At 35.4% G+C, this 15,322-nt stretch overlaps 1 protein-coding gene across 1 annotated transcript in view; it reads left to right on the top strand.

The window, feature by feature from the left end:
- si:ch211-220i18.4 (SRSF protein kinase 3) overlaps positions 1 to 15,322 on the top strand; it is a 40,776-nt gene that overhangs the window by 10,331 nt on the left and 15,123 nt on the right. Inside the window, exons 5-7 of the mRNA XM_062054736.1 lie at positions 2,715 to 2,823; positions 10,849 to 10,936; positions 11,007 to 11,094. Of these exons, the coding sequence (XP_061910720.1) occupies positions 2,715 to 2,823; positions 10,849 to 10,936; positions 11,007 to 11,094 (285 nt within the window). The remainder of the gene's footprint in view (positions 1 to 2,714; positions 2,824 to 10,848; positions 10,937 to 11,006; positions 11,095 to 15,322) is intronic.

The raw sequence follows: 15,322 nt of genomic DNA, 5'->3' as shown, positions 1-15,322 counted from the left end.
ATTTAAAATGTCTAAAGAATAGTGAACAACAGGCTGAATAAGTGTACTTTATATGAGGCATAAATAACCAACTGGTATGTTAATGTAACATATTATGGTAAGAGTCATTTAAATAACTATAACATATAGAACATGCTATACGTTTACCAAACAATCTGTCACTCCTACACTGCAAAAAGTCAGTGTTCAAAAACAAGGAAATAAAATACAAAAATGAGGGGTATTTTACTTGTACTAAGCAAAATTATCTGCCAATAGAACAAGAAAATGTGGCTTGTCAAGACTTTCCAAAACTAGTAAAATTAAAGCTGCAAGCAGCGTTGGTCGGGTCCGCATTTTGGCTGGTGCTAGTCCTAGGTGTCCCAATACTTTTGTCCAGTGGTAGTCCTGAGTGAGACCTACATAGAGGTTTTTGTTTCGTGTCTCTACGATATTCGTACTGGGAGTTAGAGGCAGTTCTGTCTGTCTTTTTTTCCTAGGTGCTGCGGCACAGTGGTTGTTTTCTTTGAAGGCGCGTAAAATCACAGCAGCGGATCCAATTCACATTGTCATTATAGGGTATTGTGTGTAGAATTTTGAGGACAAAAAAGAAACAATTCCATTTCACGTTGTCATTGACCGCAGCGGAGCAGCATCAGAGCAGCGGTTCTTTGAAGGCTCGTAAAATCAAAACGGTAGCACGAATCTAAACGCCGTCGTCAACTTTTAATCAGAAGGGTTCAATGTCTCTTCTGTAGTAGTTTGAAGCCGAAACAACAAACGCGCTCAGAGGAGATAATGTTTGATGTTTGATGACCGGTTTTAACAAAAAATTTGTTTTGAAGGAGGGATTGTAAACTTCCTGTTGATTTTTGCTGAAGGATGTCAATCTATGAAATGCAGGTCTAGGTGAGACCTACATAGAGGTATTTGTTTCATGTCTCTAAGACGTTCCTACCGGAAGTTACAAGCAGTTTTGTCTGAGTTTTCCTCTGAGAAGCAGTTTTGTCTCTGTTTTATTCAAAAATTGCGCTAGAGCGCAATTTCGAGTTTTGGGGTTCGGTTTTTTTTAGATCACAATTTCCACCGGTCCTGATGTGTGTGAGAAGTTTGGTGAGTTTTGAAGTATTTTAAGGGGGTCAAATTACAGCTCAAAGAGGCAAAAATGTGTGTTTTTAGTACATTTTTGTCTTAAATGGGAAATTGCCAACTTCCTGTTGGTTTTTGCCCGAGGATGTTGAATTATGAATTGTAGGTCTAAGTGAGACCTACATACAGGTTTCATGTCTCTACGACCTTCCTAGTGGGAGTTACAGGCAGTTTGTTTTTGATTTTTCCTAGGGGGCGCTAGAGCGCAATTTTGATTTTTGGGGTTTGGTATTTTTATTAGATGGCAATTTTCGCAGGTCCTGATGTGTGTGTCAAATTTTGTGAGTTTTAAAGCATGTTAAGTGGGTCAAATTGCAGCTCGAAGAGGCGGCCGGTATAATAATAATAATAAAACCTTACAATTTCAATAGTGTCCTTTGTACCCTTACAGGGTACATGCGGACCCTAATTAGCTAACTTCAATGAACCCAAAAATAGCTTAAAATAAGTATATTCTCACTAATAACAAGTGCACTTTTCTTGATAGAAAAAAATATATATGAGCCCTTTTTGCTCAAAATGTTGAAAAATATTCTTAAATTAAATAAATGCTAGTGCCATTATCTTGACATAATGATATGCACTTGGCATTACATTTCTTGAAACCGGAAAACTTAGACTAAAAGCTAGTTTATTGTTGTTAACGGAAAGGCAACAAGGCTACTTGTTACTCTCGGGGTCTCCTAGCCGCTCAGGCAAATCATATTGTCTAAAAATGCATTTTTCCATCAACAACATGACATCATCGCGCCAAGTGCGTGCTCTTTCAGTCAATTAGTGCGCATATATACAGCCCGGCGCCAGCCAAACATTTTTTAATTGTCATTTTGAAGAATTCATCTGAATGTGCATGAACTATTTCTGTTCAAAATTGTTAGAAATGTTAAATGTTTAAATATTAACTGTCAGTTTACTGTACTGTGCCAACTGTACTACTATATGAGCACGTGTTTTCTATTGTTTCATTGGAAATAAAACAGCAAAGTCCATTTGGCTGTCATCTGTTTTAATTATGAGACACAATTGTGTCAAAATCATGATTTTTCTTCATGCTTCAAATAAGAAATGATGACTTTAAAAAAGTAGTTTTCTACTTGTGAGTGTTGATGACACAGCTTTGCAACACTTGATATTCTAGTTTCAAGCATGTTTTACTCAATATAGCTCATCAAATCTCAGCTGTAATATCTTACTGACATCATTTAGGACCAAAACCCCTAAAACAAGTAAAACACTCTAACATAAAATCTGCTTAGTGAGAAGAATTATCTTATCAGACAGAAAATAAGCAAATATCACCCTTATTTGAAATGTTTAATCTTACTTAGATTTCTGTTTTTGCAGTGTAATCGCTAAATCCCATGACATCTTATACGTATAGTCTCTTACGTGAATGAGCTAAATAATATTATTTGATATTTTACGCTAATCATTTCACACATAAGTCGCTCCTGAGTATAAGTCGCACCCCCGGCCAAACTATGAAAAAAACTGCGACTTATAGTCCGAAAAATACGGCAAGCAAGATGGATTTAAGCCTCATAGCTTTTCCCTCCCTTTTATTTATTTTGCTTTAATGTCCTCAGGTGGTTATCACCCCGTGCAGATAGGCGACACATTTAATAGAAGGTACAAGGTGCTCTCGAAGCTCGGCTGGGGTTATTTCTCCACCGTGTGGCTCTGTCTGGATCTCAGGTAAAGCCTCACTTCTTAACGATCATGTTTTGGGGTATTGCAATGAAAATGATCCTAATGAAAATGCTTTGGCGAGGCAAAGAAACCTGAGCTACACCGTTTGTAAAAGCAACCATCACTTGATACGACCCGTCATTTCTGCTGTAAATACAAATTAAAAATATTATATTACAGCAATGTGCAAGTATCATATCCTTTACCTCATCAGTTTTTAACAAAAATTTGATGTCACTGTAAATTGTGTTATTCACTGTTTAAATTATTTTACTGTTTTTATTGTGTTATGTGCCCCGTGCAGTGCGTTGGTCAACTTATGTTGTTTTAATGTGCTTTATAAATAAAGTTTGACTTGACTACACACAATAATTTTATATACCTTGCATAATAAAGTACATCGAAATAAAATCAGAAATGATAAAAAAAATAAATTGGCAATTAAATTATATATATATATATAAAAATTACTAAGGTGGTCTAAATAATACCACCTTAGTAATTTTTATATGCAGCTGGGGATAGGTTGATTGGCAACACTAAAAAAAAATTGGCCCTAGTATGTGAATGTGAGTGGGAATGTTGTCTGTCTATCTGTGTTGGCCCTGCGATGAGGTGGCGACTTGTCCAGGGTGTACCCCGCCTTCCGCCCGATTGTAGCTGAGATAGGCTCCAGCGCCCCCGCGACCCCGAAGGGAATAAGCGGTAGAAAATGGATGGATGGATGGATGGGTCTAAATAATTAATTACAATTGACAAAATTGTTTAAAATATATACACTACCGTTCAAAAGTTTGGGGTCACCCAAAAAATTTTGCGGAATAGCCTTCATTTCTAAGAACAAGAATAGACTGTGGAGTTTCAGATGAAAGTTCTCTTTTTCTGGCCATTTTGAGCGTTTAATTGACCCCACAAATGTGATGCTCCAGAAAGTCAATGTGCTCAAAGGAAGGTCAGTTTTGTAGCTTCTGTAACGAGCTAAAGTGTTTTCAGATGTGTGAACATGATTGCACAAGGGTTTTCTAATCATCAATTAGCCTTCTGAGCCAATGAGCAAACACATTGTACCATTAGAACACTGGAGTGATAGTTGCTGGAAATGGGCCTCTATACACCTATGTAGATATTGCACCAAAAAGCAGACATTTGCAGCTAGAATAGTCATTTAGCACATTAGCAATGTGGTAGGAATGACAATTTCTTTAAAGTTAAGACTAGTTTAAAGTTATCTTCATTGAAAATAAGGACATTTCAATGTGACCCCAAACTTTTGAACGGTAGTGTATTTAATCTTACTTAGATTTCAGTTTTTGCAGTGTAGGAACTCCCGATGATAACTCAACCCGCAGCGACAGTAGATGGAAATAACTTATAACTGGTTTATGGTTTGAGTTTATCGCGAACATGCATACAACACGATACATCACAATTTCTCGTTTCTCTATTCAACATGTTCGAAAAGGAGTACGAAGAAGCACAGCTTAATTGATCCTACACCTTTTCCATTACAGAGCAATTGCTAACACTTTTGTTCACTTCCGTTCCCAATTTGTTCCCAATAAACTCCGATTCAACATAAATAAATAACACCCTGTAAAGTAAGTTGTATTATATATTGAGATGAATAAGATTATCAATCAATTCTAAATGTTCAATATTGTACTTTGTAAATTATTTGAGTTTGAACAGTTCCTTAAACCGGATCATATTAGTACATTTATTTACTCAATCCATTCCATAATTCAATTCCACATACTGATATACTAAAGGTTTTAAGTGTTGGTTGTGCATACTAATTTTTTAAGTTAAAACTTTTTCTAAGGTTGTATTTCTCCTCTTTTGTTGAGAATAACTGTTGTATGTTCTTGGGTACACTGCAAAAAGTCAGTGTTCAAAAACAAGAAAAAAAATACAAAAATGAGGGGTATTTTACTAGAACTAAGCAAAATTATCTGCCAATAGAACAAGAACATTTGGCTTGTCAAGACTTTCCAAAACAAGTCAAATTAGCTAACCTCAATGAACCCAAAAATACCTTAAAATAAGTATATTCTCACTAATAACAAGTGTACTACTATATGAGTATGTGTTTTATATTGTTTCATTGAAAATAAAACAGCAAAGTCCATTTGGCTGTCATCTGTTTTAATTATGAGACACAATTGTGTCAAAGTCAAGATTTTTTATTTTTTTACATGCTTGAAATAAGAAATGATTACTTTAAAAAAGTAGTTTTATACGTGTGAGTGTTGATGACACAGCTTTGCAACACTTGATATTCTAGTTTCAAGCATGTTTTACTCAATATAGCTCATCAAATCTCAGCAACAATATCTTACTGAGATCATTTAGGACCAAAACCCTTAAAACAAGTAAAACACTCTAACATAAAACCTGCTTAGTGAGAAGAATGATCTTATCAGACAGAAAACAAGCAAATATCACCCTTATTTGAGATATTTCATCTTACTTAGATTTCACTTTTTGCAGTGTAGCAGGTTTTAGTTTGCTTTATACATCATTTTGGCAGTTTGCAAATTCACAATATCGTTGAATATTTTCAATAAATAAAGGGTTTGAAAGGTTCTTTATATCCAACAATATGTACTATTCTAACTGACCTCTTTTGTAACACGATCCAGTGTTTCCCATAAACTGCCAAGATACCTGTGGCGGTGGAGGCGTGGCTATGGGCGTGGTCACCATGACATCATCGAGTAATTTGCACAATTGACTACAATGATATGATTTTCTCTAAAAAGGCTAAAAAAATGTATACTTACTAATTAATAATAACAGTTTTGTTTTAAACGTCCATCCATCCATCCATTTTACAATATAATTACAACACTTTATGTACATATTTATATACAGATTTGAACAATAAGTTATTCACTGAAATATATTTATTAATTGTGGTTCTTACAAAAAATACATCTTATAAAATATAAAAGCTAAAATGTCTCTTAAAGCTCTGCCCCTTTAATTAGTGCATACTAAATAATTTAACTTTAGCCTACTACTACAAGCATATTATTTACCAGCAACATAAAGTGAAACAGAGGCAGAGGTGTCCTGCCACAGTCAGTAACAAATAAACACAAAACAGTAGTGGTCAAATACAAATAAGGCAACAAGAGAAGTATCCTACACTTCTCTTTTATAAAGTACATGTGAACAGCCTATACGGGCATCTACATCAACTATATGATTTGCCTGAGAAGCTGGACAGGACAAACATTTTTTTAAATTTTTTTTAATTTGTGGCGGACGTAATTATTTCGTGGCGGGCCGCCACAAATAAATGAATGTGTGGGAAACACTGCGATTAGTGATTGAGATGTACTTTTGCGGTTTTTTCCCCATATTTCTACACAATAACAAAGATATGGTAATACTAGCGAGTAGTAGAGAATATGGAGTGATTTTTTTTGTCCGATTCGTATTTTGAGGTTATTCATTATTGATGTATTTCTTGTCACCGTCTGTTGTATATTTTTTACGAGATTTCCAGTTCATTTTATCATCTATTATTACACGTGGAAATGTGTTTTCATTTACTCTTTCAATGTCTACACCAGGGGTGTCCAAACTTTTTCCAGCAAGGGCCGCATACAGAAAAGTTGAAGGCTCTAGGGGCCACTTTGTACTTTTTTGTACATTCAAGCCTCGAAAACCTCTTACATGCCAGTTATTAGTTTTTTTTTATTTTGCATGATTTCCTGTCCAAGGCTCTTATTTTTTGTTCCACATCCTTTTTTCCTCCATTTGCCAGCTGAGTGCTGGCGCCGTCACCTGTCCCTGGTTGCCAATCAGGATGCTTTTGAGGACTGGATTATTTTGCTTTGTACTTCAACGCTGTACCTTTGCGCTTCATAGGTCTCTTTTCCATTTGTGCACCTGCCTTTCTCTGGTAAAGAAGACTTATTTTCTGCACTTGCCTGCCATCTCTGCACCCCGGAGTGCCTAACGTAACAAAAACTAATACAATGTAGTTGAATCAATTATTCTCATTATTTAATTCTTTATCAATATTAAGTATGATTATTACATTATAAGGCTTAGCACACTCAAAATCTTAACATTACCATTCTTTTGTGCACTTGCCTGCCGTCTCTGCATCGCGGAGTGCATACATAAAACGAAACGTAACAAAAAACTAGTACAATGTAGTTCAATCAATTATTCATTTTATAATTAGTCTTTATCAATACTTATTATTATTAATATTTAGCTTTAACAAACTCTAAATCTTACCATATCTGGCAAGAAATGTGTATACACACTACCGTTCCAAAGTTTGGGGTCACATTGAAACGTCCTTATTTTTGAAGGAAAAGTACTGTACTTTTCAATGAAGATAACTTTAAACTGCCGTATTTCCTTGAATAGCCGCAGGGGCGTTAATTAATTTAAAACCTCCTGTCACTCCTGCGTTTCCCGGAAACCGGCGGGATGGCCGTGCATGCGGTAATTATTTTAAAACCTCTTCTCACTCCGGCGTTTACCAAAAGGAATCCATAAAATTTAGGCGTGCGCTTTGAGTGTGATGTCAGCATACCATCATGAAAAGCACATTTAATTAAAAAAAAACGTTATTATGGTCTTACCTGTACTTATAAATGGAGTCCATCTGCAGCTCCTTCTGACCAAAAGCATCGATAACTTGTTTATAGAAGTCTTCCTTATTTTCTTTCTTCCGTTTTAAAAGTCTCTGTCTCGATGGAGATATTCCTTTAATTATTACCTCCTGCTTCCATTGAAAGTCCAGTTTAGAAAACTGTTTTATTTTAGATACCGGTATGTAATCCTCCTTGTTAAAAGTTCAGGCAGAGGCTGCGTGTGTTCACTTCTTCTGCAGTACCGGAAGTCGCAAGAAGGATCACTAGCGCGGCAGCGCCCTCTACCACCAGGAGGCGGGAGTCATTTAATGACTTATACAGTATTTCACACACGCAGCTACGGTATATTAATAAAACATAGCTGCTTACTGTTCTCTTTAGCATACTGTACCGGTATTCAATAGCTTGGACCTTAAATCCTACTGAATAACTCTTTATCTTTTTTCCTTTGTGCGATTGTAAACTACTGAAAGCAGCTTCCTCCATTTTGAAAATGAGGACAGATGCGTCACTCGTGACGTAACGAATTTGACCCGGTGGAAGTTCTAGCCATATGCTAAATATTTTGCGAAACGAGTTTGACCCAGTGAAAATTATAGACATGCGATAATAAAATTAAAATAATAAACCGGCGATAAGGCCAAGCATGCGTTAATTATTTTGAGAAACGAGTTTGACCCGGCAGTAATTCTAGACGTGCGAATACTATATTCCCTGCGCCAATTCAAGGAAATACGGTAGTCTTAACTTTAAAGAAATACACTGCTAATGTGCTAAATGACTATTCTAGCTGCAAATGTCTGCTTTTTGGTGCAATATCTACATAGGTGTATAGAGGCCCATTTCCAGCAACTATCACTCCAGTGTTCTAATGGTACAATGTGTTTGCGCATTGGCTCAGAAGGCTAATTGATGATTAGAAAACCCTTGTGCAATCATGTTCACACATCTGAAAACACTTTAGCTCGTTACAGAAGCTACAAAACTGACCTTCCTTTGCGCAGATTGAGTTTCTGGAGCATCAAATTTGTGGGGTCAATTAAACGCTCAAAATGGCCAGAAAAAGAGAACTTTCATCTGAAACTCGACAGTCTATTCTTGTTCTTAGAAATGAAGGCTGTTCCACTAAATTGTTTGGGTGACCCCAAACTTTTGAACGGTAGTGTATGTTCATCAAACACCATGTAAAAGACGCACAGGTTAACAGCAATTTTGGTTTTCAGGTCCCATTTTGGGGGAATTTGGTCTGGTTCCATTTTTCCTAAGCACAAATTGTATTTTGCCGGTGTCGCGGGCCAATTAAAAATGAGCTGCGGGCCGCAAATGGCCCCCGGGCCACACTTTGGACACCCCTGGTCTACACCGTCTATTTGTATTTGTGTTTGACTTTCTCTTCTACTGTTACTGCATGACTAGCATTATTTTAGTTGAACTGAGATTCAAAGATAGTCTGTTTTTGCCAAACTGTCACAGTTTTTTGGTGACGAACCCCAAGATGCAGAGATGGCGGCAGGCATTGTCCAGGAAAACATGATTTAATGTTCATAAAATAAAAGGTAAAAACACAAACCAGGAACTAGGAATAGCCAAAACTGAAAACAGGATCCAGCAAACAGAAAAACTGGAAACAGCTAATGGCTAACAAGAAAACACAAAACAAAAGAGCTAGGAGAAAGCAAACTACAAATAGCTAACAGGAGCAGCTTACCGCTACGACGACAGGTACAAGGACAAGTAGTAGCACGACAGGTAGTAGCTGTAACGATATCTACTCGACAGGTAGGAATGACAATAATCCAGCACAGACTGGATGGGAAGGCAGGTTCAAATAGCAGCTGGCTGATTGACACCAGGTTTGGCCCGGTGCCAATCAGCCACAGCTGAGGTACAACCAAAATAAGAGTGCTGACAGGAAACAAAGACAAACGCAGAGGAAAACTAAAACTTGACCAAACTGTCAGGGACAAGCCTGACACAAACAATGTCTTTGGTTCTGTTATTATTTGTATTTGCGTCTGTGTGTTCTCTCCTGAAAAAAATGCAGTTATATCGTCTGCGAATAATATTACAAATGTCATGTATATAAAGATTGAACAGTTTTGGTCTCAGTATTGAACCCCGTGGTACACCACAGGATATATTTAGCATTGTAGACGTGTGTTCCCCTAGCTTCTCGTATTGATTCCTGTGGGTTAAGTAGCCTCCATATGTTTTATATTGTCTATATCAGGGGTCACCAACGCGGTGCCCGCGGGCACCAGGTAGCCCGTAAGGACCAGATGAGTAGCCCGCTGGCCTGTTCTAAAAATAGCTCAAATAGCAGCACTTACCAGTGAGCTGCCTCTATTTTTTAAATTTTATTTATTTACCAGCAAGCTGGTCTCGCTTTGCCCAACATTTTTAATTCTAAGAGAGACAAAACTCAAATAAAATTTGAAAATCCAAGAAAATATTTTAAAGACTTGGTCTTCACTTGTTGAAATAAATTCATTAATTTTTTTACTGTGCTTCTTATAACTTTCAGAAAGACAATTTTAGAGAAAAAATACAACCTTAAAAATGATTTTAGGATTTTTAAACACATATACCTTTTTACCTTTTAAATTCCTTCCTCTTCTTTCCTGACAATTTAAATCAATGTTCAAGTAAATGTATTTATTTTATTGTAAAGAATAATAAATACATTTTAATTTAATTCTTTATTTTAGCTTCTGTTTTTTCGACAAAGAATATTTGTGAAATATTTCTTCAAACTTATGATTAAAATTCAAAAAAATTATTCCGGCAAATCTCGAAAATCTGTAGAATCAAATTTAAATCTTATTTCAAAGTCTTTTGAATTTCTTTTAAAATTTTTGTTCTGAAAAATCTAGAAGAAATAATGATTTGTCTTTGTTAGAAATATAGCTTGTTCCAATTTGTTATATATTCTAACAAAGTGTAGATTGGATTTTAACCTATTTAAAACATGTCATCAAAATTCTAAAATTAATCTTAATCAGGAAAAATTAGTAATGATGTTCCATAAATTCTTTTTTTAATTTTTTCAAAAAGATTCGAATTAGCTAGTTTTTCTCTTCTTTTTTTCGGTTGAATTTTGAATTTTAAAGAGTCGAAATTGAAGAGAAGCTATTTTTCAAAATTTAATTGTAATTTTTTTCGTGTTTTCTCCTCTTTTAAACCGTTCAATTAAGTGTAAATATCATTAATTATTAATAATAACATAGAGTTAAAGGTAAATTGAGCAAATTGGCTATTTCTGGCAATTTATTTAAGTGTGTATCAAACTGGTAGCCCTTCACATTAATCACTACCCAAGAAGTAGCTCTTGCTTTCAAAAAGGTTGCTGACCCCTGGACTATATTGTCATGATGCAAGCTTATTGCGAGATGTGATGTGTTGGTTGCAGTTTTGGTCGTCGCGTTGCTGTGAAGGTTCTGAAGAGCGGAGCTGGTTTCGCTCAGGCGGGACAGGATGAACTTGCCCTCTTAAGATGTGTCAGTAGAAACCTTTTTGTTTTTATGTCAGCTCTTTTGCACTTGTAATATTTCCTTCTCTACTTTACAGACCGCTGGGTCCTCCAGAAGGCATCCGCACAGTGAGAAGATAGTTCAGCTGCAGGATGAGTTCAAGCTGGCCGGAGTCAATGGAGTTCGTATCCTTTCAGAGAGATGGATGGAAATATGTAGATCATTTAAGGAGGATGACTAGTAACCCAGTCATTAATATACAATGAAACCTCTAGAATACGCCTAAGTTTGTACCATGTGTATGTATCCAGTATGGGTAGGGGTGTAACGGTACACAAAAAAATCGGTTCGGTACGTACCTCGGTTTAGAGCAGGGGTCACCAACCTTTTTGAAAGCAAGAGCTACTTCTTGGGTAGTGATTAATGCGAAGGGCTACCAGTTTGATACACACTTAAATAAATTGCCAGAAATAGACAATTTGCTCAATTTACCTTTAACTCTATGTTATTATTAATAATTAATGATATTTACACTTAATTGAACGGTTTAAAAGAGGAGAAAACACGAAAAAAATGACAATTAAATTTTGAAACATAGTTTATCTTCAATTTCGACTCTTTAAAATTCAAAATTCAACCGAAAAAAAGAAGAGAAAAACTAGCAAATCCGAATCTTTTTGAAAAAATTAAAAAAATTATTTATGGAACATCTTTACTAATTTTTCCTGATTAAGATTAATTTTAGAATTTTGATTACATGTTTTAAATAGGTTAAAATCCAATCTGCACTTTGTTAGAATATATAACAAATTGGACCAAGCTATATTTCTAACTAAGACAAATCATTATTTCTTCTAGATTTTCCAGAACAAAAATTTTAAAAGAAATTCAAAAGACTTTGAAATAAGATTTAATTTTGATTCTACAGATTTTCCAGAATAATTTTTTTGAATTTTAATCATAATAAGTTTGAAGAAATATTTTACAAATATTCTTCGTCGAAAAAACAGAAGCTAAAATGAAGAATTAAATTAAAATGTATTTATTATTCTTTACAATAAAAACATTTTTTTTACTTGAACATTGATTTAAATGGTCAGTAAAGAAGAGGAAGGAATTCAAAAGGTAAAAAGGTATATGTGTTTAAAAATCCTAAAATCATTTTTAAGGTTGTATTTTTTTCTCTAAAATTGTTTTTCTGAAAGTTATAAAAAGCAAAGTAAAAAAATAAATGAATTTATTTAAAGAAGTGAAGACCAAGTCTTTAAAATATTTTCTTGGATTTTCAAATTCTATTTGAGTTTTGTCTCTCTTAGAATTAAAAATGTCGAGCAAGGCGAGACCAGCTTGCTAGTAAATAAATAACATTTTAAAAATAGAGGCAGCTCACTGGTAAGTGCTGCTATTTGAGCTATTTTTAGAACAGGCCAGCGGGCTACTCATCTGGTCCTTACGGGCTACCTGGTGCCCGCGGGCACCGCGTTGGTGACCCCTGGTTTAGAGGTCACGGTTCGGTTCATTTTCGGTACAGTAAGATAACAACAAAATATACATTTGTGGGTTATTTATTTACCAAATTTGCAAAATCTTCCACCAAAAATATTTTTCTTAGTGTAATATTTGATGTGAAGTAATGGGAACCTTGGGTAGGTCAATAATTCATAATAACATTGATTTTGATTCAATATTATGTTTTGAGCAATGACAGTTTGAAAGAAAATAAAACAGCTTTGTTTTATTAGTCAACAATGCAACTTTTTCTAAATTACATTTAACCTTTAAGCTTTTTTATTTCACTTTTGTTATGTTTTTGTTTATTAGGGACAGAGTACCCTATTGTATTTCTAGCGTTTTATTATTATACCGCCGCCTCTTTGAGCTGTAATTTGACCCCCTTAACATGCTTCAAAACTCACCAAATTGGACACACACATCAGGACTGGCAAAAATTGCGATCTAATAAAAAAAACAAACCCCAAAACTCAAAATTGCGCTCTAGCGCCCCCTAGGAATAAAACACAGACGAAACTGCCTCTAACTCCCAGTAGGAATGTCATAGAGACATGAAACAAAAACCTCTATGTAGGTCTCACTTAGACCTATATTTCATACACTGACAACCCCCAGCGAAAATCAACAGGAAGTTTGCAATTCCCCCTTCAAAACAAAAGTGGAATAAAAACAGTCACCTTTTTTCAAACATTATCTCCTCTGAGCGCGTTTGTCGTGTCGGCTTCAAATTAGCACAGGAGAGAGATTGAACCCTTCTGATTAAAAGTTGATGAAAGAGTTTTAAAAACTGTTCCGGTTTGGATTTTATGAGCCCTCAAAGTCGGTCCCGTCCATCGCTGCTTGCAGCTTTCATTTTAATAGTATTTTTAGAATGTGCCGTGGGCCTTTAAAACATTAGCTGTGTGCCGCAAATGGCCTCCGGGGCACACTTTTGACACCCCTGCTATAGATAATAACAAATTAAATGTGATAAATCTATGGATAAAAAGCAGAGCCTGGCGACGCATGCGCGTTTATCATAACTCTCTCGCTCTCTCTGTCTCTGCAGCTCCCTCACCAATGCTGCTGCTCGCACAATTTGTTTTGTTTTTAACCCCTTCTTAAGCCTGAACGTACATTGAAAATAAACGCAACCCTAACTCAAAATTCCGGACATTTGAGGCATTTAAGAAACTCTGCCCTGACAGCTCCGCAAAAGAGGACATGTCCGGTCAAAAGAGGACGTATGGTCAGTCTATCATAGCCCGTTAGCTGCTAGCATGCCGCGTGTTGTGCCTTGGTGTGCATTGTTTACACAACGTGCGTTACGCTACTTAATATGTCCGTGTGGAAACTCGTTCGGTACACCTCCGAACCGAACCGGAACCCCCGTACCGAAACTGTTCAATACAAATACACGTACCGTTACACCCCTAAGTATGGGTGCATTCACAGTACATACAAAGTGCAATACATGATACCTTAATGCAGTGGTTCTCAAACTTGGTTCTCCAAGTACCACCATAATGATCAGAATTAAAATACAGTCACATAGTAGGCCTAAGTATTCATTAAAAACAAGGCAGAGGTTTTATTTAGTTAAAGTACCACACTAGGTGTGGTGAAATTTGTCCTCTGCATTTGACCCATCCCCTAGATTTAACCCCCAATTCCAACCCTCGATGCAGAGTGCCAAGCAGGGAGGTAATGGCTCCCATTTTTAAAGTCTATGGCAGGGGTCACCAACGCGGTGCCCGCGGGCACCAGGTAGCCCGTAAGTACCAGATGAGTAGCCCGCTGGCCTGTTCTAAAAATAGCTCAAATAGCAGCACTTACCAGTGAGCTGACTCTATTTTTTAAATTGTATTTATTTACTAGCAAGCTGGTCTCGCTTTGCTCGACATTTTTAATTCTAAGAGAGACAAAACTCAAATAGAATTTGAAATTCCAAGAAAATATTTTAAAGACTTGGTCTTCACTTGTTGAAATAAATGCATTATTTTTTTTACTTTGCTTCTTATAACTTTCAGAAAGACAATTTTAGAGAAAAAAATACAACCTTAAAAATGATTTTAGGATTTTTAAACACATATACCTTTTTACCTTTTAAATTCCTTCCTCTTCTTTCCTGACAATTTAAATCAATGTTCAAGTACATTTTTTTTTTTTATTGTAAAGAATAATAAATACATTTTAATTTAATTCTTCATTTTAGCTTCTGTTTTTTCGACGAAGAATATTTGTGAAATATTTCTTCAAACTTGTTATGATTAAAATTCATAAAAATTATTCTGGCAAATCTAGAAAATCTGTAGAATCAAATTTAAATCTTATTTCAAAGTCTTTTGAATTTCTTTTAAAATTTTTGTTCTGGAAAATCTAGAAGAAATAATGATTTGTCTTTGTTAGAAATATAGCTTGGTCCAATTTGTTATATATTCTAACAAAGTGCAGATTGGATTTTAACCTATTTAAAACATGTCATCAAAATTCTAAAATTAATCTTAATCAGGAAAAATTACCAATGATGTTCCATAAATTATTTTTTAAATTTTTTTCAAAAAGATTCGAATTAGCTAGTTTTCCTCTTCTTTTTAGGGGCTGAATTTTGAATTTTAAAGAGTCGAAATTGAAGATAAACTATGTTTCAAAATTTAATTGTCATTTTTTTCGTGTTTTCTCCTCTTTTAAACCGTTCAATTAAGTGTAAATATCATTCATTATTAATAATAACATAGAGTTAAAGGTAAATTGAGCAAATTGGCTATTTCTGGCAATTTATTGAAGTGTGTATCAAACTGGTACCCCTTCGCATTAATCACTACCCAAGAAGTAGCTCTTGCTTTCAAAAAGGTTGGTGACCCCTGGTCTATGGTATGACTCGGCTGGGGTTTGAACTCACAACCTACCAACCTCAGGGCG

The sequence above is a fragment of the Entelurus aequoreus genome, linkage group LG07, assembly GCF_033978785.1.
Source record: "Entelurus aequoreus isolate RoL-2023_Sb linkage group LG07, RoL_Eaeq_v1.1, whole genome shotgun sequence".
NCBI classification, from domain to species: domain Eukaryota; kingdom Metazoa; phylum Chordata; class Actinopteri; order Syngnathiformes; family Syngnathidae; genus Entelurus; species Entelurus aequoreus.
This window is presented reverse-complemented; position numbering and strand designations above follow the sequence as displayed.